Here is a 20,991-nt window from a genome sequence, read left to right as displayed (position 1 = left end):
GTACTGACAGAGTACTGATTTTGTTCTTCCATAGGACAGAGGCATGCCGCAGTTCGGTCTGCCCAGTAATCATGGCTGCTTGTTCTCAGTTCTGCTGCTGTGTCTCTCTTACTGCTGGAAAAGAAAAGCGGTTTTTCAGATCTATCTGTTCAGGGAGAAGAAGGGACTAAGTATTGGAAATAGTTTTAGAGCAGTTAAGGATTTATAGTGTTATCTTGGGAAGGAAATCCCAGCTGAATGAGTTCAGGCTGGAATTTATTGGACTTCTTGGAGCTTCTCCACCTTCAATACTGAAATAAATGAGAAATGCTGACCTTACCATAAAGGTGCTGGTTACTGGGGAAAGTGACTGTTGCATGAAAGACTGAAATCCTCAGTGTAAGTAGAAGGTATTTCTAAACCCCTTGAGACTCAGTCACAGTGCCTCCTTGTGCATAGCTCAATTTTTCTTGTATTTGCATTCAATATCTATTCTTTTAAATGTAAAATGCTACCTAGGGAACCTGGGATAACTTTAATCTGGCTCTCACTGCAAAGAAAATAGCTAAAATAAGATATACTGTTTTCCATAGAGGTTTTTCTAAGAAAAGATCCTTATCTTAGATGCTTCTGTCTCTTTTCACCTGTTCCCATTGATATGCAGCCTGGTCTGCTGCTATTGAGCTATACTAAACCCTGTTGACCTAATCAGAAAAGTCTAGAAAATGGTGATGAAAATAGGGAAAGCATAGCTTGATTTCCATTTAAAATTAGTTTTGAGAGATAAGTAGTACTGAGAAGATCAAGAGAACAAATTCTCAGAGGGCAAGTTATAGCAGAGGTCTTCTGGGTATTTATGTTTTTCCCTTCCTCCCACGACAAAAGAATAAGAAACAACTTGGTGAAATGGAAAAGCATTAAACACAGATAGACAGATTGCTGTAATTGGTAATGTTTTGTTAACTTGTGGGACTTATTACCACAAGATAATAGCTCAGTTTGCTTTTTTTGTATTGCCTAAATTGCAGTGTAAACTGGGGAGAAGATTTCAGTGGAATGTACAGGGAGGTTGGAGAGGATCTGTGCAGAGCTCTTCCTGGTTATGCTCACAGAGCTTATTGTCCAATTTCAGCCAGTTCTGCTCCTTTAAGCCCCACTTAAAGATCCAATTCTGCTGTGCTAGTATGTTGTGTACAAATTGTGCTGCTTCCTTATCTGCGTCCTGCTGTGGATTAGCCTGCCCAGTGAGGTTTCAGAGCCATGGACTCTCCTCCTTCACCACCTGGATGTTATCTAGCAGAATTACTCATGCTGAAGTATAAAAGAATGATAACTAAAGCTTGTTTGTAGCAGCCCAGTCTCCTATATGAATACTTGGGCTATGCCAAATGTCTTGTTGCACAGATTTCTGATACCATTAGTTCATTCCATTTCTCAAGGGCAAGCAAAAAAGTCATCCAGGCTTTTACAACAGACAAGAATTATTGACCAAACACTTCCCCACCCCCCCACCCCCCTCTTTCTAAGCCAGGATGTGTCAGCAGCTCTGTTCTCCACAGAGACATCACTTTATTCATATGCAGAACCTTTTCCTGTGAGTCATTAAATTGGGCATTGCTGAATTCAGGCAATTTGTCTAAACTCTTGAGTCACCACCTTGATACAGTGTGCTGCTGTAGGGGCCTCTGAGGAGCCAGGGTCTACATGACTAAAGATCTGATTATGAAACGAGGATACTGTTAACTAGTAAGGTCATCCTCTGCTAGCATTGGGGAAAAGCTGAGGTGAGATGTAAAGAGGTAAAGGAATGGGATACTTTGTTCCATTTTTTCCTTTGCCACTAGACTCAAGAAGGGAGATCTGCCAGAGAAAGGATGAAATTGGGGGCAACTAACAATTTTTTAAGTCAAAACCACAATAAGATGGAAATTAAAGTGAGAACTTTGAAACTGAAGCCAATTTCTTTGTGTTAGGCCAGCTGTAGGGGAAACAGAGGATTTGCAGTTGCCTGGAGTCTTTAACATAAGATTAAAGAGCTAAATGCTAGTTTAATCCAATTTCTGTGAACTTCTTGTGTGTTCAACAAGTCAAACACAATGAACCTAGCGGCCCCCCCTGGTCCTGCAGTGGAAGAATCTGGGAGGAAGATCTCTGGGTTAGAGGCACTTGGGTATGAGCCATTCCTTGTCATCTGTTGGGACCCATACCCATAGGTGTGAACACACAAACCTGTGGGGGCAGATGCTTGAGTGGTGCAAGTTATTTCAATGGAACTGGGGTGTGTTATAGCAGCTGAAGATCAGGGGGGTTTATTTTTTTTTAAGTAAACTTCCATATGTACTGCAGATGCTTACCAGTAATGAAATCTGAAACTTCAGCATTAGTCTATTCATTATGCTGTATGCTGATGGGGTAATATTTGACTAGTACAAATATTGTTCTACTGAGAGTGGCACAATTAAGCCTTTTCAGCTTGGCAAAGACATTTTACAGATGCACACTGAAATTACCTTTACTAATCATGCAAATGAAAAATGTCTAAAACTTGTAAATCTAGTTTATGAAACTGGAAGTGCTGCCTGATGAGCTTTCCTTTGAGCATGTAGTGGACCGAGAGGAATTTCTTGGTGCCTCTTCTATGGTGAGTTCATTTCTCTCTATCTCGGGAACCCAGCATAAAGTTAGTGATCTACGTTCACTTGCAGGGTAGTGTTTAGTCTTCTAACTCCACAGCTGGATCTGCTACTGGTACAGCATCTCTACACAGAGGATTAAAATGACTTTTTCAGAGTGTAATCTGGTGCATTTATCAACTGCTTATGCTGATGTGACACTTGTCCATAACGCTTTGGAGCTTCTTCCACCTCTGCTGCTAGAGTGGATGAGTCTCCGCAGGCAGGTTGTGAATGCTGCCCGGAGAGGGCAGTGCACTACACTGACCTTGGCTGGGGAACTCTGCTGTGAGCTGGGGCTCCCACAGGAGATGAGCTGGGTCTCGGTGCGTAACGAGGCTGTTTAACTGTCCAAACAGAGGTGGAGGTGAATCTTCCACCCACAGCATCCCCACCTGAGAGCAAAACACATCTACAGTGTGAGACAGATTTTGATTGTAAATTGGTTATATGTGAAAGTTTATATCAGTACGGGCAGCAGAGAGTAACATTACACACTCACTACAGCTGGTAAATTCATGTGGTTAGCATGCAGTTTAAGAGAGGCTGGGGAAAGAAAATGCAATGTAAAAACATACTGTGCATCTTGCTGCTCTTGTAGTCCACCTTTATCCCCCTAGTAGTACCTGTCTGTAACCCTACAGGTGTCTTAAGGTTTCATACTTACCTCATACCTAGCATGGTGATGCTCTATTTTGGTTTGGCATTTATCTGTAACTACATATAAAATTCTGTTAGTTTTCTCATGCTGTACTATAAACACTGTGATGGTTTGTGTTGGTTGGCTGATAGGGGAAGGATGGAAACACTGGTTGTGTGATCCTTAAGACGGATCCACTCCAATAGCCTGTCTGTATAGACAACTTTGGGCTCCTCATTTTACAGGCAGGGGGCAACTGAGGCTGGCTGGTGACCTGAATACCTCTCCCCATGCCTCAGTTTCCCTATCTATAAAATTAATTACCCTTGTCTTTTTTTGAGCCTGACTGATGGCAGGACATGGAGAAGAAGCACGATGTTACTGCTACATCATATCTAGTAGAGGACAGCTGCCCTGAGTGTACCCTAGGTAAAGAATGACTTGTATCTAAAGTTACTGAGCTACTAGGGTTTGTGGTATTAAAGGGACAATTTTATCAACAAACCTAATACTGAAGTGGTGACCCAGTATTGCTTCAGACAGCTATAGGTGCCCTGTTACCAGTGGCATGCCAATGTGAAAGTACATGTGTACTCCTTTTGTGCACTGTGCAAACTTGTGTCCTGAAGAACAGATTATCTCCTGTTCAAGAGCTGTTGTTCTGTTTCCAACCAAATTCATAGGTCTTGTGCAGTCTTCTCCTTTGTCTTTAAATAACAGTACTATGCTTTGGCGTGTGGGTGTGCCTTTGGGATAGTACTCCAAGACAGCTATTCAGAGCAGTGCTGTTGGTTTCCCTTGGCCTTGAATACTCTACTATTTGAAGTTACTTTAATGAGAGCCTTTTCCATGCCTTTGTCTGAGCAAGTGAATCTGTTTTGTCTCTTGTTAGGATGTACCTCTGTGCTAAGCTGTGAACGCCTCCGAAGTGGCTAAGGGTCCAAGTGGAATGCTGCCTGGGAGGGAGCTGGGGAGGGTTAAATTCTGGGTATGATGTGTGTCAGAGGTCTCCACTGTGGTCTGCACTGAAGCAGTTACTAAGCAATTTGTGCAGTCCCCTCTGGGAGAGCGTCAGCTCTTTGGTGCACCGTTGGTTAGATCCAGGACTGCTTCCACAGAAGGCTGCCTTCCTCCATCCCTCCCCTCTGCCTCTTGCAAACTCATTACCACAGCTAGACTGCAGAGAAGCCAGCCTGTGACACATAGGAGGGCACATGCTTGTGAGTGTGTGTGGGTCTAAAGGGGAGGTGTCATGCCTTGCAGTGTGTTTCTGTTGCTTTTTGTAACGGGCATTTGAACTGAGATGGTGGAGACAGCTTGGAGAAGGCAGCTGGGGGGGTGGCTGGGGCTCCTCAGGCAGAGAGGTTGGCTGTGAGCAGTATTTGTCCTTTTACTGAGATATATATTCAGAGTGCTACTGGCAACAGTGATGGCTGCTATGGCTCATTGCCTCCAATGGCAGTAACCAGGGAAATATTTTTGAGCTAACTGGCCTCTGTTCAGGAGTGAGCAAGAAAACAGTCCTTCAGCTCTGGAGCAGAGTGGTCACTCAAAAATTACATGAATAGGCTCTGAAATGATTTTGCTGGATGCAATAGTTTGGAGCAGAGCCAGTGGCTATAATTTTTCGAAGATAATTGTTTCAGCTGTAAAACTACTGGCAAGCTCTGGGGAGGAAGGAACGAAGCCTGCCATACAGTCTGCCATGTCTCTTGATTAGCTTACTGTCAGGGTATTGTAGTGAATGTATTTTAGCCTTGCAGTTTGGCACATGCGGGTTTTGTTATTCGTGATGGATTTTAAGATGACAATGTGGAAATGTGAAACCTTCTTTTGTTGCATTGTGTTCTCTGAGCAGGAATTTATGCTCTAGCAATCCAGCATTGTTGTGAAGCACAGATTTTTGGGAAGAAGATGAATTAACTTTTCTCTGGCAAAAATTAGAAACCATGAAGAAGTTTTTACTACTGAGGAACTAGGCAAGGGGCTGTGCCATGGTGCTGTAAATCTGGATTAATATCTCGAAGGTGATGCTGAGATGAGACCTTGGCCTTTAATGCCTTTTTATTAGGGAAGCTTCTGTTTTATAGAAAGCAGGATATAACATCCCCCCTCTAATACTGCAGTGTATGCTCAGTGAAATCAAGCAATATCTGTCTAACAAAAAATGATTTGCTGAGTATAGTGTGTTTCTTTATCGCTTTAATTATAGATAGTTCATAATGTATAATGAAGATTTGTTAATAATTTCATATCTATATCTTATGATTTTACAGGAATATTATAAAAAGTCTAACAGTATGGAATATGAAGTCACCTAAACCAAACCCTGAGAGTAATGCTTTAAGAATTTTATATTGTTTTGTGCAATTTAGCTTTTATGGGGATTATTAATCAAGGATTCTCAGATGTGTGCATAAATGTATGGAACATTCTGACAATAAGTAGTTGTCAAAATCCATTGTGTGACTCTAGATATAAATTTGTACACACCAATATGTTTTTGTAGAACGTATAAACAGTCAATCAAAACACTGGCTTATTTTCACTTGTTCTACTTTACTTACGTAGGAGAGAGACTTTTTTCACCTGTCAATTTTAAGACACTTTCTTTAAAAACAAACCAAAAAACCCCCAGCCAAACAAGAACATCAAAAGACTGGTTTTCAAGAAGTGGTTAAATGGAAAAAGTGGCAATATGTGTTTGTTCACTCAAGGAAGTCTATACCAAAATCTTTTGAAGCTGGATTAGAAAGTTGAAATAAACTATAGCGGGTGCGTGTTAGCAGTACCAGCACTGCATATAAAAGCGCAGGGACCCATCCTGCCTGGGTTGGTAACAGCCTGCTTGCCAATTTGACACAGAAGTGGATAATTGAGTTTTAAGCTATAAATAGGCCTGATTGAGAAATGTCAACTTTGCTACTTCCGACTCAGAATTCCCTGGACTCAGATTTTAATTCTGTATCTGAACTTCCTGGCCATCTACTATCATTTTAGATTTAGATGAATACATAGTTAAAACGTTTAACAAACAGTACCCCAAGCATATGTACATGTCCTCCAGTTTCTGTGCAGCTGCACATAAACTTAACTTTGCCTTACACACATGCCTGAGGGGTCTGCTGAATTAGCAAGCACCTGAATGCCTGGATGTAAAGCCTGGGTGAAGTTCAGGTTTGGATTAAAAAAACCTATGGTTCACTTGCACTTCCACTGTGAAGGAGCATGCTGGACTCTCTGACTTGAAAGCCACTGCAAGCAAGTCCTTGAAAAGTCCTTGCAGATTGCTAATGGCTGGTGTGATCTTGAGTGTAAGCTAGAAGAAATGTCTCTTTATGCAGTGGCAACGTTGACCCGCAAATATCTGGGAATTACTCTCCCGTGTCTCTGCTGCCTCGATGCCTGCCTGTCTGTGTAGTCCCTGCCTTGTTACTTGGTCAGTATTCAAACATCTCCTTTGGAGGTCGCCGCCGAGCCTCTCTTGAATTGTTCGTTGAGTAAACTTCAAGCACAGGTGTATGTTAATGGGTTTACATCTTTAGAGTGGTAAGATTTTCCAGTTACCGAAGTGGCCCAATATACCTACCCAAGAAATTGAAAGTGAGGGGATTTCCAGTTGGGAAGACGTGATTTCGGTTCTTTGATATAAACAGCTTTCCCTTCACCCCTGTCCAAATCAGCCACAGTAGGTTCCTAATGGATGCTATGCCTACCTATAACAACTTTTAAATTAAGTCAGTAACTGCTGCTGGAGCATGGGAGAACACAACCACTAAACACGTCTTTTCAATCTGTGACTTCTCCACTCCTGTATTTTATGTTAAACGTTAACATCAAATGTAGTGAATGAGATGAACTGAAAAATGCAGTGATCCAAAGTAATTTGAGCAATCATTGCTGAAAGACTTAAAATTGGAATAAATGTTTCATGTCCCTGCAGAGCAAAGCTCAGGTAAAGCTGTACATCCTTCATTAGGCTGCACAGAATGCTTTGGAAATACTGATTGCAACTTAGCATAACAAAAGGAGAAAACTTCAGATCTTCTGTGCAGTAGAAGATCACATCAGGCAGTAGGTCAACTTCTGCCCAGGTAGACACTGAGGATCACAGGTTTTTGAGGTTTTCAGAGCAAGGTGTGCATTTCTAACCTTTCTTTCTTTCATGGGCATTGTTTGGGAAAGCTTGCAAGGCAATTCCATCCACACCATGGTCCCTTCTCAAGGGATCAGAGCATATTGACATTGCATCACTCAAGACAGTCAAAGTCTTGCTCCTAACCTTGCTTGTCCAGATTTCTACCACATTAGTGTACACCACGTTTTTTCCTGGCTTAGTTTTCAGTTGACTCAACATGGTTTAGCAAAAAAAGATAAGTGGTGGGAATGTGCAGAAGAGTAAAGAGAAAGGAGGGGATTTATTTCCTTTCTGTTTATTGCTGGATTTTTAGTTCCTCTTAATGCAAACAGTCTGTAGTACAGCCAGCTTGTATCAGTGACTGATCTTCCTGTTGCTCTGTCTGGGCTGAAAGAATAAACAAAACTGTTCAAAAAGTAAACAAAGGGCACAAATGGTGAGAAAGGAAATAAACAGTTTTTTTTTTAAAAACCAAACAACCAAAAATAAGAGCTTTTTTCTCTGACTTAATAACTCTGAAGTTCTTTTTGGCCTTCAGGAGGGGAAATGTTTTTCTTAAGCATTGGTATTGGGAGTTCTGATGGGACAGAATATTTTCAAATCCTTTAGCCTGCCTAAAACTTATCAGTGAAGACATGCAATTTTGTCTCTTTAGTGTGTTTAGTTCTTGAAATGTAGCTTAGCTCTGCTAGACTCTTAACTAACTATTGTCGTTCATGGCAAGCTGACACAGGATAATGTTTTAATTGTAGATACTCTGCAACTTTCAAACTCTGGATTTGTGTGTTGCCTTTTGTTATTTTTTTTAAGAATAAGAACACAATACATTTGGTGTCCTTTCATGCTCTTAAAAGGAAATCTCTGGCGTTATGCTTAACCTATCTGACTTTTCCATCACACCAGCAATCTGATTTTCTGCTAAATCCACATTTTTTATTTGAATGCAGTGAGGGTAGTTTTTGACTGAGCTTGCACACAGTAGAAGTAGGCCAATATACTCTGAGATTTTAGTGGAGATTTATTTTCAGTTCCAGCTGTTGTCTTTTCCTGTAAATTAAGTACTAGGCTGCCATTAAGAAGATAGGAACTTTGCTCTGGAAATTTGTAACCCAAGTTTAGTGACTTCAGAGCGGGGATTAAAGCAACCCCCTCCTCTTGTCAACAGAAGGTCAGGCAGTTGTAGCATTCAGTCACTAAAAAACCAAAGAACCCCCAGTGTCCTGTCACGGCTGGCTGCCTTTGGTTGTCTCTCATGGAGCAGCAGGCACTGCTGGGTCAATCTGCTTGGCCCAGTCCAATCTTTTGCTCCAGTAGGTCATGTTTCCAGCACTGTTGGAAACTATTAATTGCCATGAGCATGTATACTAGTTTCAATCTGCTCAGAGAAGAGGCAAAGAAACATGATTATATTCATTGTTTTTTATTAGCTGTGGTTGGTGTAGCTTGGAAGGCAGCGCCCTGTGGGCTGTGCTCCAGACCTGCTGCAGGAACACGTGCAGCTCTGGTGAGAAGTAAAATAGGTAAGTGTGTGTGGGGAAGCCCAAGCATGTTTCATTTGAGCGAGGAATTATGAAGCGTTAACTGAACGGCTTTCCCCTTTCCCTTATAGATTAGACAGCACAGTTGCAGCTACATTCCCTAGAGGTCTGGAAGGGAGGAGAAGTTGTCAGACAGATGGCTGTAGTAATTGCTTTTCTTTTTCTCCCCCTTGATAGAAAACCTTGGGAAGCAAAACTGTAAGGCCTAATTCTTCTGCGGCAAATCTGGTCTCTGCTAGGAATTGAATTTATGCCAGTTTAAGAGGAGAACCAGGAGTAGATTAACTGACTTATTTTATTTGTTTTGGTTTTGTGGTGGATTTCTTTTCTCTAGTATCACATCCTTATTCACATTTTAATTGTCCTGGCAAATTCAGTTAGCCAAAGTAATGAAGAACTGCATGGTATGTCCGAAGATTCAACTTTGGTGACCCATGTAGAGGACTGGCATTTTTTCACATCATACTGATTGATCAATAAATCTTTTTTCTTTTTTGAGAAGCTGTGTGTAACTGCCCCTTCAATTAAAAATAGTTAAAACTGTTAAGACCACAAGAATAATAGCACAGAAGCTAGGAAATGCCTGGTGTATGTTTTGATATGATCTTTAGTTGCATGGCTATGCAGACTTTTTATCAGAGGACAGGACTGCTCTGAAGTGACCAGGTGTTGTCCAGTCTCTTCTGCAGAACTGGCACGGTGCAATGAAACAAGACAGTTGTTGTCAAGCTCCTGCTGCTTGTCAGCTTCCTAAAACTTTCCCATTGATTTTTGGGTCCCTGTGTAGTGAATTAAAACATGTCTATCATCAATAAGTTTTTCTGAGGTAGTCTACGAGCATGCAGCTGTTAGGTCAATGTCAGCAGGGTTTTCTCAGCTGTGCTGTCTGTCCCACAGGAAAAAGGGATGTTGCTTCTGCCCAAGAGGCTGGACGCCACTTCCTGCAGACTTGTGGCTTGCCGTACAAAGACCAGGAAGGCTACAGAGCCTCCTGGGGTAAAGCTGATGGAAGATATGGGTGGATTAATGTTCACTAATGCTAGGCAAAATGTCATAGCTTTAGGACAGGGGTCCTCAAACTTCTTAACCAGGGGGCCGGCACGGATGAAGTGGCAGGCAGTCATCTGCGGCTGCTTGGTTCCCACCCCCCCCACCCCCCCCAGCGGTCTGTAAATACTGGGGGCCGGATTGAGGACCCTGGGGGGCTGTATCCAGCCTGTAGGCCGTAGTTTGAGGACCCCTGCTTTAAGACAAACCCAGACCTGTGTCTTTCATTAAGAACTTTTTTCAAGCTTTATTTTTAGTCAAAGATTAAAAACTTCCTTCATCATCCCCAAGCAATCATGTTTCCAAGGACAGGAGCTTATATTGCAAGCTCTGTGCTGTGATGGTGTTACAAATTCATCGATATTGGAGAGTAACTACCTTTTACGCACTGTCCTAGAGGAATATGCAAGAGTACAAATGTGACCTTCTGTGCTGTTGGCTTCAGCTGCTGACATTTCTTAGCCATGTGATTTGCCATTTGGGCTCATGAGGTATCTTCCCTCTTCTCCTTCTCCTGCTCGTTTCTTCTGCTACAATTTCTTTTCCCAGCATGTCAGTGTGTGAGCTATACTCACTTAAATGTGTGATTCCTAGTCACCAGATGTATCTTATACCCCCCTTCTCATCATCTGAATGTTTCCTGCTGAGTGTGGGCTTTACAGAAAATCTCATGTGCCTTGTCTTGCCCAGGCAGGGGATTTGATGAGAACTAACTGGCACTCTGCAGTTCTTGTTTCTATTACTTTATCTTATCTTTACACCACAAAACTCTTTTGGTAGAAAAAGAATATTTAGAAACCAATAACTATTTTTTAGGGCAAACTAATAAAGCAGCTATACGAAGGTGTGGGGGAGAATTTCGCTTTTGCTCAAGACTAGTTGATATTGATGATGCCTTCATATTGGCAAACATCAAAAGCAAGCTATTATACTGCCAGATTTGTTACCCTGGAGGGATGAGCAAGTCTCTGAGAGGCTAGAGATGGTGGCACATTTTCTATTTCATTTTCCATTTCTGTTGAGCCTCCTTATGATTGTCTCATCCATTGTGGAAAACTTTCCTGCATTTTTGCAACTGTTTGGCATAAGCTCAGTCCTGGTCACCAAAACCTGGGTGCACCTGTCTGCACAGGTGTCACAGTATCTTTACATCTTCTGGATGCGGAAATCAACAGTGTAATCTTCAATGGATGCTCCAAGATTTCTCAGTTCTGAGAATCTAAGCTCTGTTTTATTACTTTTTTGATCCCCCCCCCCCCACTTCTGGGTTGGTTGGGGGTTTTTTTTTCCTGTTTTTTGATTCTGCTATAGCCACCTCTAAACATCCATTTTTCTCTCTTCTGCCTCCGTCTTGCTGCCATCCTGTTTGAAAAGGGCAGATCTATTAATATTATGGTGATTCAGAAACACTTCAAGTAGAGTCTGAATGATGACAGAAGTCTTTAACCAGAAATTTGGAGAGACTTGTCATATCTGTTGAGAATTATATTCGTAGATTACAGGACCTTTTTCTCGCTGGTTCCTTGGGTGTAGTATTTATCTGACTGTAAACAGGGCTATTAACGTGCTGTTCTTGAGCAGCTGGCAGAGAAATCAGGCTTATGGTGTTCTCTGCTTTCTAATAAATAACCCTGTATATTCAACATTATTTATTTTGCCTTTTTATACTCTGTAGTTTCCCCCACAGATCCTATTCTGGGCATGCATGGGGAAACCGCAAAGTTAAAAAGGAAAAACTTAATGGGTTACTGTTTTTTAGTTTCCTTTGGGAACATACACCTACCTCTATCTCACCAAAACCTGGAGTGCCACGTGGCTGTTGGCTGGGATCTCTGTGCTGCCACCATATAGATCATGAATTGGCATGAAACTCACTTCAGGTGTGCTAGAGGAAGAGGTAAACACAGCAGCTCAGGGTGGCAGGCTGTAAACTGGTTTGTGGGTCCTCTGACTTCCCTGCTTTGTCTGTGACAGATGCGTGGAACAGGTGATGCTGTGCCAGTTCACATGACAATGGTTTTGCGCATAGGAAGGACAAGGGTATAAAACAGACTCTGGGAATCCTGATGTGTAAGGATTAAGGATTTATGGATGTTTGATATGAAGACAAGAAAAAGCTGTGGGAGGAGAGGTGAGATTACTGCAGCATGGTACTTGGCTGCCTTGAATAATGTCAGCTAGGGTCAGTAGGATACCTGCCGGGAGATCAGGAGGCTGTTCAGTCCTTCAGTCTCTTAAATGACCATGTGCCCTATTGGAAGCAAAGCTCAGCAAACAGAATTGCTGGTTATATTTGTAAAGGCACAGAATGGAAATCGGTTCTCTGTCCCTAGCTGTTCTGTGGTCTTTCCTTTGAGAAACTGAGCATAACTTGCTGAATATAAGGTACTGAGTTTAGCTTTACTATATATGTCAATGGATTTCCACAGACCATAACACTGAATTATCTCAGGTCTAAGGTGTCTGCAGACAGACTCAAGGCATGTTACTGTTCTAGCCTTTCTGTTGCTCTGTCTAAAAATTCACAGGTTTTGCCCTATTTGAAAATCAATTGCAAATGAGTGCCCTGCTTGTGAAAAGGTCCTAACGGCTGTTCCAGTACTGGAGAATGGCTTTCCTTCAATGCCTCTAGAAAAAATATAGCACAGAGAAGACCATATGCTGCTCGAGCGGAAGAGACCAGCCCTGTTCTGGCCTGGTGCATCACTGGTTCCTTTGGCCTGTTTGTTATAGAAACCTTGTGAAATATAGTCATGATGGTGATGTTGAGAGAAAGGACATGGGTCTATTTTTCCCCAAGTAGATTTCAGAACAATGTCAGTAATATCTGGAAGATCATCTGCCAGTGGCACGCTGTGTAGTACAGGGCAATTCTACAGGTAGATGTGTATTGCTTTTGGCAGTGGCGATCCAGGCTGGAGGAAAGAGGATGTGGTGAGGTGGTCCAGACAACCACTGCACTGTGGCTGCCATGAAGTAGTGCAATCCATTAGAGCACAAGGTTAAGTTGCCCTGATGTCATGGCAGAGATGAGGCAAATCCCACTCTTAATTCCTGCTCTGTGAAGTCTGGAGAGAAAAGCAAGCACAGAGCTGGTGTCAGAATGTATTTGTACCTGGCAGAATGACCAGGCTCCCTTATATTACAAGCTACCTCAATCAGCTGAGGGCAGCAGGGCTTTGCAAGGGTTCTTGTCATCCTAAGCAAAGGCAAAGTCTCTTGGTTTTGACAGGGTCATCTCTGGAGGTTGTCATGAGTCTGCATAAGATGCTGTGCGAAGATGTGTTGGGGTGTATTTTTCATTGTTGCATTTCTTGTGCCTTGAGTGGGGAGAAAATATGGTGCTTTTCCTGCAGAGGCTGTATCTACCTTCTGATGTGTTTGTGATCTCTGCTGCTGTTGTAGTTTAACCCCAGCTGGCAACCAAGCACCACACAGCTGCTTGCTCACTCCCTGCCACCTGGAGGGGTGGGGAGGAGAATCAGAAAGGAATGTAAAACTCAAGGGTTGAAATAAGAACAACTTAATAATTTAAACAGAATAAAAAGCTAAGAACAACAACAATAATAATAATTACAGTTACAATGGAAAGGTGGGGGAAAGGATAAAGTCCAAAGGAAAAGGGAGAAAGGAAAACAAGTGATGCACAGTACAACTGCTCACCACCCGCTGACCGATGCCCAGCCAGTCCCCAAGCAACGATCCTCCCTGCCCCAGCTAACCCCCCAAGTTTCTATACCAAGCATGATGTCCCATGGTATGGAATATCTCTTTAGCTGGTTCAGGTCAGCTGACCTGGCTCTGTCCCCTCCCAGCCTCTTGTGCCCCTCCAGCCCTCTGGCTGTTGGGGTCCAAGAAACCGAAAAGTCCTTGACTTAGAATTAACATTACCCAGCAACAACTGGAAACATCAGTGTGTTACCAGCACTGTTCTCACATCAGAGCCAAAACACAGCACTGTACTAGCTACTAGGAAGAAAGTTAACTCCATCCCAGCCGAAACCAGGACAATTGTGTATTCGGGTTTTGACAGAGAATAAACCACAAATATAAGTTGTTCCACTATGCTTTTTGGAACAAATTGTTCTCTTCCCTACTGCCAGTTCAGGAGATTTTGAGTCTTGATGGTCTTCTGTTATATATGTGCTGTACCTGACATAGACCCAGACCTTTGACAACTCTTGGGCTCCATTCAGGTGATGAGAAAGGTAGTATAAAATACACTTTGGTGACTAGGAATCACACATTCAAATAAGTAAGTATAGCTCACACACTGATGTGCTGGACTCTCGGGCTATAACTGTGTGGCTCAGTCCTCTACAGACACCCAGCTTGGTTACCTGGAGTATATCTCTTCTCAGAATAAAAATAAACTAGTCTGTGTCCAAGCTAAATGGAGGCCAAAAAGTGGTGGTGGTGTTCTGTACCTGTACAGTGGCTAAAGGCCTACTTACAGTAGGTGCTATTGTAACATAAACCTTTATCCTGCCAGTTGAGACAGCAGATAAGCAGATATTCCCCAGTAAATGTTGCTGGTCTAGACTGGGGTGAAGAGTGGGGAGAACAGCTGGGTGCACCTATTACAGAAAGATCAGGTTAGCTCAATGCAAGGTTGTAGTTGCTGGTCACTGAATAGATCACACAAAATTGTGGTGTTTTTTCCCCAGCTGCTTGCTAACTTGTGTGTGTGGGTTTGGTTTTTTTTTAACTTTTCAGTGTTTACTTCAGAAGAACAGGCTTTGTTTTCGTGAGAATAAAGCCTCACAGCCCCTTATTTCCTCCTTTTACTATGTATTTGCTTGTAGCGGAAAAAGCACCAGCAAAGGAAACTGTTCTGGATTGGTTAGTTACATAAAGTCCTCGAGCAGAGACCAGGGAGTTCAGGGTGGAACGTGGCACTCTATCTGAAATAGATGTTACTGTTTAAAAGACTGAAAAGCTGCTTTATGTGGGAGGCCAAATGCAGTGGCTTAATGTGAAACACGAAGTAGTAAGGAGCAGGCTGTCAGCTTGAGCAAACCTGTGACAAACGCTGGCAAATCTACTGGAGCTGCTTTATGAAAACCTATCTCTAAAATCACAAGGCAATAGATAAAGTGAGTAGGCTGAAGATGAGACTGTAAGTATCATAAACTTTTCCATGATAGTCATATAACATCTGAACCAATAGTCAAGTGTGGCTCTTTTCCTTTGAGTGTTGTCTTTTTTTCTGGATTCTTAAAGGATGGGAAAATTGTCATTAAGGCTTTATTAACTCATTTAAGATTTCTGTTTTCACTTGCACAGATGAAATCATGCAGCAGGAGATACGGCCGCTGGTTGCAGTGGATATAATAGAGCAGCTCCACAGGCAATTTGCTATCTTGTCAGGTAAGAAGTTGCTGGTAATCATGCTTCAGGATTCTCTTTGAAACATATTGGAAACTATCATGCTGTCACCCTTCAGCTGTGCACAGCAGTTGCAGTCGTATTTTTATATTGCTAATGAAAAGTGCTGTTACATTCAGACACTCACAGTGCATGGAACTGATAAATGCCAACTTGCTGTGCTTATTTGTCTTAAGGTGAGCTCGTTTTCCATGCTGTCCACAGTGGGGTGGGGGGAACAGATTTAGAGGGTAAGAAATTAAACAGAACTTTGTGTACATATCCTTGCACAATGACCAGGCCTTCTGTTTGTGGGAAAAGATTTTTGGTCTATCAGGGAGCTATTTATGGCCTTCCCCCTCTGCCTTTGTTTTAAAAATAATTCATTTCTGAAGTACAAGGTTCTAATCTTTTAAAGATTTGGTTACTACATACTCCTTTTTTTGCCTGAAGTTTGCAGTCACACAAAGTGATGCAGCTCCTGCCCTGAATAAATAGCTGATATTGAAATATTTGCCAAAGTATTTAATATATTTATTTTGGATACTGTAGAAAAGAAATCCTTATCTGGGTCCTAAAATGGCCTCTGCTGTTGACTGTATGGCCTCTGGCAACACTTTTTGTCTCTGTTTCTGCCTGATCTGTAGGTAAGGGAATTAAGAATTTGCTTTCTTTCTTCTGCATAGACACACAGTGAAGTATCATGAGTTTGCACAAAATACTGAGATGGTCATAATAAGGTACTCTTGGACAGCCTGTCCTTCTCTGCTTGGTGGAGAGGAGCACTGGGTACACGCTGCAGTGAGTACAAGGACCCAGCTCTGTAAATGATCAACTCAGCAGGCCCAATCCTTATTGCATCCTCACATTAAGTACACTCCAAGCTCCCAAATGAAATACAAATCTTAAGTTACTGAGAGTTCTTTATGGGGCTCTAAGTATTAAAACTTGATTTTTCAAGTTTCTAGGTAGCATCTTGTGGCAGTTTCATAAGCTCAATAACTAACTGTTCTGCATTCGTCAGAGTGTGTTGACTGAGCAGAGGTGGAACAGCTGCCTTCTCATCTACAGTAATGGATCTCAGGGTCACATCTTCCTAGAATTCCTGATAAACGTAAACCTCCGTGCAAAACAGTCTCAGCAGCTGCATAGTATTGCTCAAACCTTTTGTATCCCATCATTGTGCTCAGTGCAGGGTAACTAGGAAATGCTACTGTAGCATCTATCCCAAGACCCTTTTGAGGGGTAATGTTGCAGTATTCTCGTTTGGCTGTCCAGGTACTCACCTGCATACCATGTGCTTAGTGTAGCTCTGCCATGCCGAACTGAAGAGGATGGTGAGTAACTTGGTATTACTGTTAAGTGATTCACACCTGACTGCCAGAGATTTCAATGCACAGATGCCACAACAAGGTCTCAGAAGCATTAGGTAGTCAGGTGAAGATGGGCACCCCTTTCCTTTAAGGTGCTAGCTGCTTAACAGCAAAAATTAATGACTGATGGGTGGGAGCTGACAAGTTCTTAATCAGGGGGCTGTTGTCAAGTTTGAAACCAATCCTCACTTAAAGAGCTGCTTCAGGAATGCTACTCGCATCCATTTTATGAGTGCTAAACTGACTAAAATAGTCTAAATACAAGGAAGGGAACAGGGAATCTAATCACCGTTCAGTTCCTTCTGGGTCTTGATGTTAACTTCAGTCATATCACCACTGGGATGCTTGTCTGCTCCTTGTAAGCAAGAAAATACTTATCAGCTGGTCTTTAGAATGATCTGCTTGCTTTTTCTGCTTACCAGGCATGCAGAGCTGCTGAAACCAATTTTGTTTTCAAGGCTTTTGACTGGTACACAAATGCCTGAAACAACCTATGTTGGTGTAAAGAAAATCATGCATGGTGACATTTCAGTGTCTTGTGTGCAATGCCTATCCAGTAAAAAAATGGAGGACTGCTCTTCTTTTAACTATTGTTACCTTGCAACATTTGAGACCATTAATAAAAGCTATACATGGCATGTCATGAGCAACTTGTGGGAAGTGGTTTTGCTGAACAGGAAGAAAAACCCATTTTGAGTTCCAGCTAGAATATTAAACATGGCACAGAAGTGTCAAGGGTAAATATAAAAACATTTTCATATTTCTTTATGAACTCATCTTTTCAGCAGTGCCTGTATTCTCACCTGCGGTTTTAGCAAATTCAACCCTTCGCATTTGATCAAATTCTTTTATTCTTGGAAATGATCAGAAAGATGTTTTAATAAGACTATTTAATTCTAAGGTGCTTAAAGAATTTGAAAATAATTCTTCATAGAAAGCAGGGCTGAGGAGCTTGTTTGTTAGGGGTTGGCAAATAACTGGTTCATTGGCATACAACTACTAATAACAAATACTAAAAGTGAGTGAAAACGAGTCTTTCATGTCCCCATCTACAGAAATAACAAATCCCATTTGAAGAATTTTCAGGCTTATCTAAAATCTCCTCAGCAGAGTCCAGAAATAGTATCCTAACAAGAAATAAGGCAGTATAGTTCATAGTTTCTACATTGTTTTCAGTTTGAAGTTTACAGCTGCATTTGGAAATCTGGGTGCCTCCAGTCCAAAATCCCTGTGGCAGCCCTTGAAGATGATCATAAATGTAAAATCATCTACTCGGATGTCTCTTTAGCCCAATATCTTAGTCTGTTGGTGACAGCTGGTGGGTAATAGGTAAAATATAACATTAGGAATATTCCTTACTGTCCCTTTATTGTCTCCTGCAAATGGAGGTTTAGGTACAAAGGTACAAGCCAGAAATTACTATACTTTTCAAACATGTGTTTCTCTAAAAAAGCGTGACTTTCTCTTTCCTCTAATGAAAGATTGGGTGTGGGGTTTTTTCATCCAATGAAAACAGATCTGGGCACTCTCCTGCCTCATTTCACTTTATTAAAGTAATTCACACATAAATGACCTCATTTGATTTTGATTTTTATTTTCTAGGCAGCTCTGCAGCTTTTCCTTAAAGCATGCTGCTTTTCATTAGGCACACTCACCACAAATATTTTGGTGCTTCAGTGCTTGCCTACATGGAGACTGAAAATCTGATACCTAGCCTATTTCCTGTTTTTTCCATGCTGATATGTTCCAGCTTAGTAGCTGTCGTCTGGGGGGAAAAAAAAATCCCTCTGCTCTTTGGCCCTGTCACAGTGGGCAGTAAAAACCACTCCCAACATACTTGTAGAGTGTTTGGGGCATATAATATGTTTTTCTGAACATATTTATAAAAATGGCATATGCTGATTTATACCAGTTGGGGTTTTTTCTTTCACTCTTTAGGCTGCAGCCTCCAGAGGGCCACTAGCCACCTCTTCCATGCATGCACACGCAGAGCTCAGAGGATGTTAGCAGTGAGTCTGGTTTGTGCTACTGCACAGCCTCTAGCTTTGTCAAGCTCTCCTGTTGGATCCTGTGGACCCCACATCCATTTGTTCAGCAATAATGAAAGTAAATGGTTGACTGTTGCAAGTAAATATTTACTTGGTTAGTATCAGCTTTTCCTTGTAATGGTAGTATTAACAGCATGCAGCTAAGGCAGATGTAGGGAAACCATACTATTCCCTTGCAAGTAAAGCAAAAGAGAAAGAGTAGAACAATTGGAGTCAAAGGCTCTTTGTTTTCTCTGGACATGACTCATTAGAAACATTTTCCTGACAATCGCTGTGTACAAGCTTCTTAGAAGACAATCTGACTATCTTGCAGTGTCTGAGCAGATGGTGGGAATTATATAACAAGCCTAATGAATTTGATGTTTGATTGTGTCAGGGTCTAGTTATAATGAATGTATTAGATACTAACAGCCTCTTCTTTCTACCAGACTAATCAAGACTGTACTGTCCATGCCAAGAACAGGGAAACTCTCCAAAGCCTTCCCTGGTCCACTGTAGTGGCAGAAAAGGCTGTGGTGTAATGTGATAATGTCCTAATCACATAGTTCTGCTTTGGTCATCTTTTTTTCCATGTGCTGTTCTAGCCTTGCTTAGCTTGTGAGATCTAGTTGGGAGTACTAGTTCTTGTGGTTAAATTCTGGTTTTGAAACCACTACTGCCTTTCCTTTCCCTTAAAACTGAACTCCCAATTATGGGACTCCAGCTGTGACAACATAAGAGTGCACGGCTATGTTTGTGTGTTTCCTGTAGCTGTTAAGGGAGCTAGATCATGAAGCTGGGTAGCACTGAAAACCTGGCTATTTGAATGCAAACCAGTTTTTACTCAAGTATGGAGAGCCAGTGGTAAAATACTGTTCCTGTCCTGCTGACTGACTAATAACCCACTGTACCAATCTGTTCTTGGAACCTCTACTACCCCCTCCCTTTTTATCTGCGGCTTCACAACCTGTTCTTATCTGTAATTAGTCTGTCAAAAAGCCCAATCTGCCATTTGCAGCAATAATGGATCCTGTTACTAAATCACAAATTTATTAGACAAACTGTCAAGAAGTGTCTTAGCAGAGATTAATTTCCTTTGTGTTCTGCTCTTGTTAAGTCCATGGACTTCAGTGGATGGGAGGCTATAGCTGAAAAGGGTAACTGACTCAAGCCAGTTTATTTGATTTCCAAAGCCTGGAGGGTATTTGGCCGTCTGCTTCCTGTTTAAACTGAGCCTTTTGGAAAACCTGGCTTGATCTCGCCAAAAGACCGTTTGGAGCTTGTGTAAAAATCTAGACCCAGGAAGCATCGTTTAACTTTAATGAGAAATTCAGCGTTCACAACCCTTACATGCTCTGTTTTAGTTTTCCATGTTGAGTAAAAAGCAAAACTTGACCAAGGCAGTGAAACTTCAGCCAGGATATCACTGACCTCTCTTGCTGTGTGACCCAGGAGATGAATTGTATTCACATCTGCTATGACTAAGGAGCTCTCTGCGTATGGGCAGGCCCAAGCAGTTGGCCTACATGTGTCAGCAAAATTTAAAGAAAAGTTTCCAATACTGATGAGTTGGTGTCTGTGGCAAGCTGGGGAGGTTTTTTTCTGGAACTTTTCTTGCCCATAGCCTGTTTGTTGGTTTGGGTTTTGTTTTGGTTTTTTTTCCCCGTGGGATTCAGCATATTTGGTAAGCTCTAGTTAGATGTTACTTTATGAAACCTGCTATTAGTGTTACAAGAAGAGCTGCTGGCTATGGAATAGAGCTTCAGTGTAGCCCTTGATTGTCTAAACCATGGATATTTGGGGTCCCTGGACAGGAGGCATAGGTGGGCTAGAAATGAGGAATGGGAAATTTCCTATGATCCCCATAGCGTCCAGGAACTTGGCCTGCAATCGTGATTGCTGCTTTCACATCAGTCATACCAATGTGCAACTTCAGCTGTGAGAGCTCTCAGAATTCAGCACTCGCACCTCATTTGTCAATCACACCCTTTACAATGCAAAGCAAAATTAAACTCTCTGTGCCACTATATCCTGTTTCTACCCCCTGCATATTCCTCCCCTGAATACTTCAGCTGTTTTGTTTCCACAGTGGAATTCTGGCCCTGTCTTCACTGCAACATCTAGCCAGGCTGCATTGGCAGCTGGAAAGTCTATCTAATAGGAGCAACTATGAATGCTGCTTTGCGTCCTGGGACTGGCACACATGAGAG

The 20,991-nt window shown here is 42.0% G+C and overlaps 1 protein-coding gene across 6 annotated transcripts in view; it reads left to right on the top strand.

Annotated features, from left to right (window-relative positions):
* The window catches only part of MCF2L2 (MCF.2 cell line derived transforming sequence-like 2), a 181,064-nt gene that overhangs the window by 25,942 nt on the left and 134,131 nt on the right, over nt 1–20,991 (top strand). For all 6 annotated transcript variants that reach the window (XM_056358580.1, XM_056358583.1, XM_056358579.1 and 3 more), the window contains exon 2: nt 15,301–15,384. In XM_056358580.1, coding sequence (XP_056214555.1) covers nt 15,301–15,384 — 84 coding nt within the window. The remainder of the gene's footprint in view (nt 1–15,300; nt 15,385–20,991) is intronic.

This window comes from Falco biarmicus, chromosome 13, assembly GCF_023638135.1.
Source record: "Falco biarmicus isolate bFalBia1 chromosome 13, bFalBia1.pri, whole genome shotgun sequence".
NCBI lineage: Eukaryota > Metazoa > Chordata > Aves > Falconiformes > Falconidae > Falco > Falco biarmicus.
Note: the sequence above shows the minus strand (reverse complement) of the source record. Positions and strands in the feature narration are given on the sequence as shown.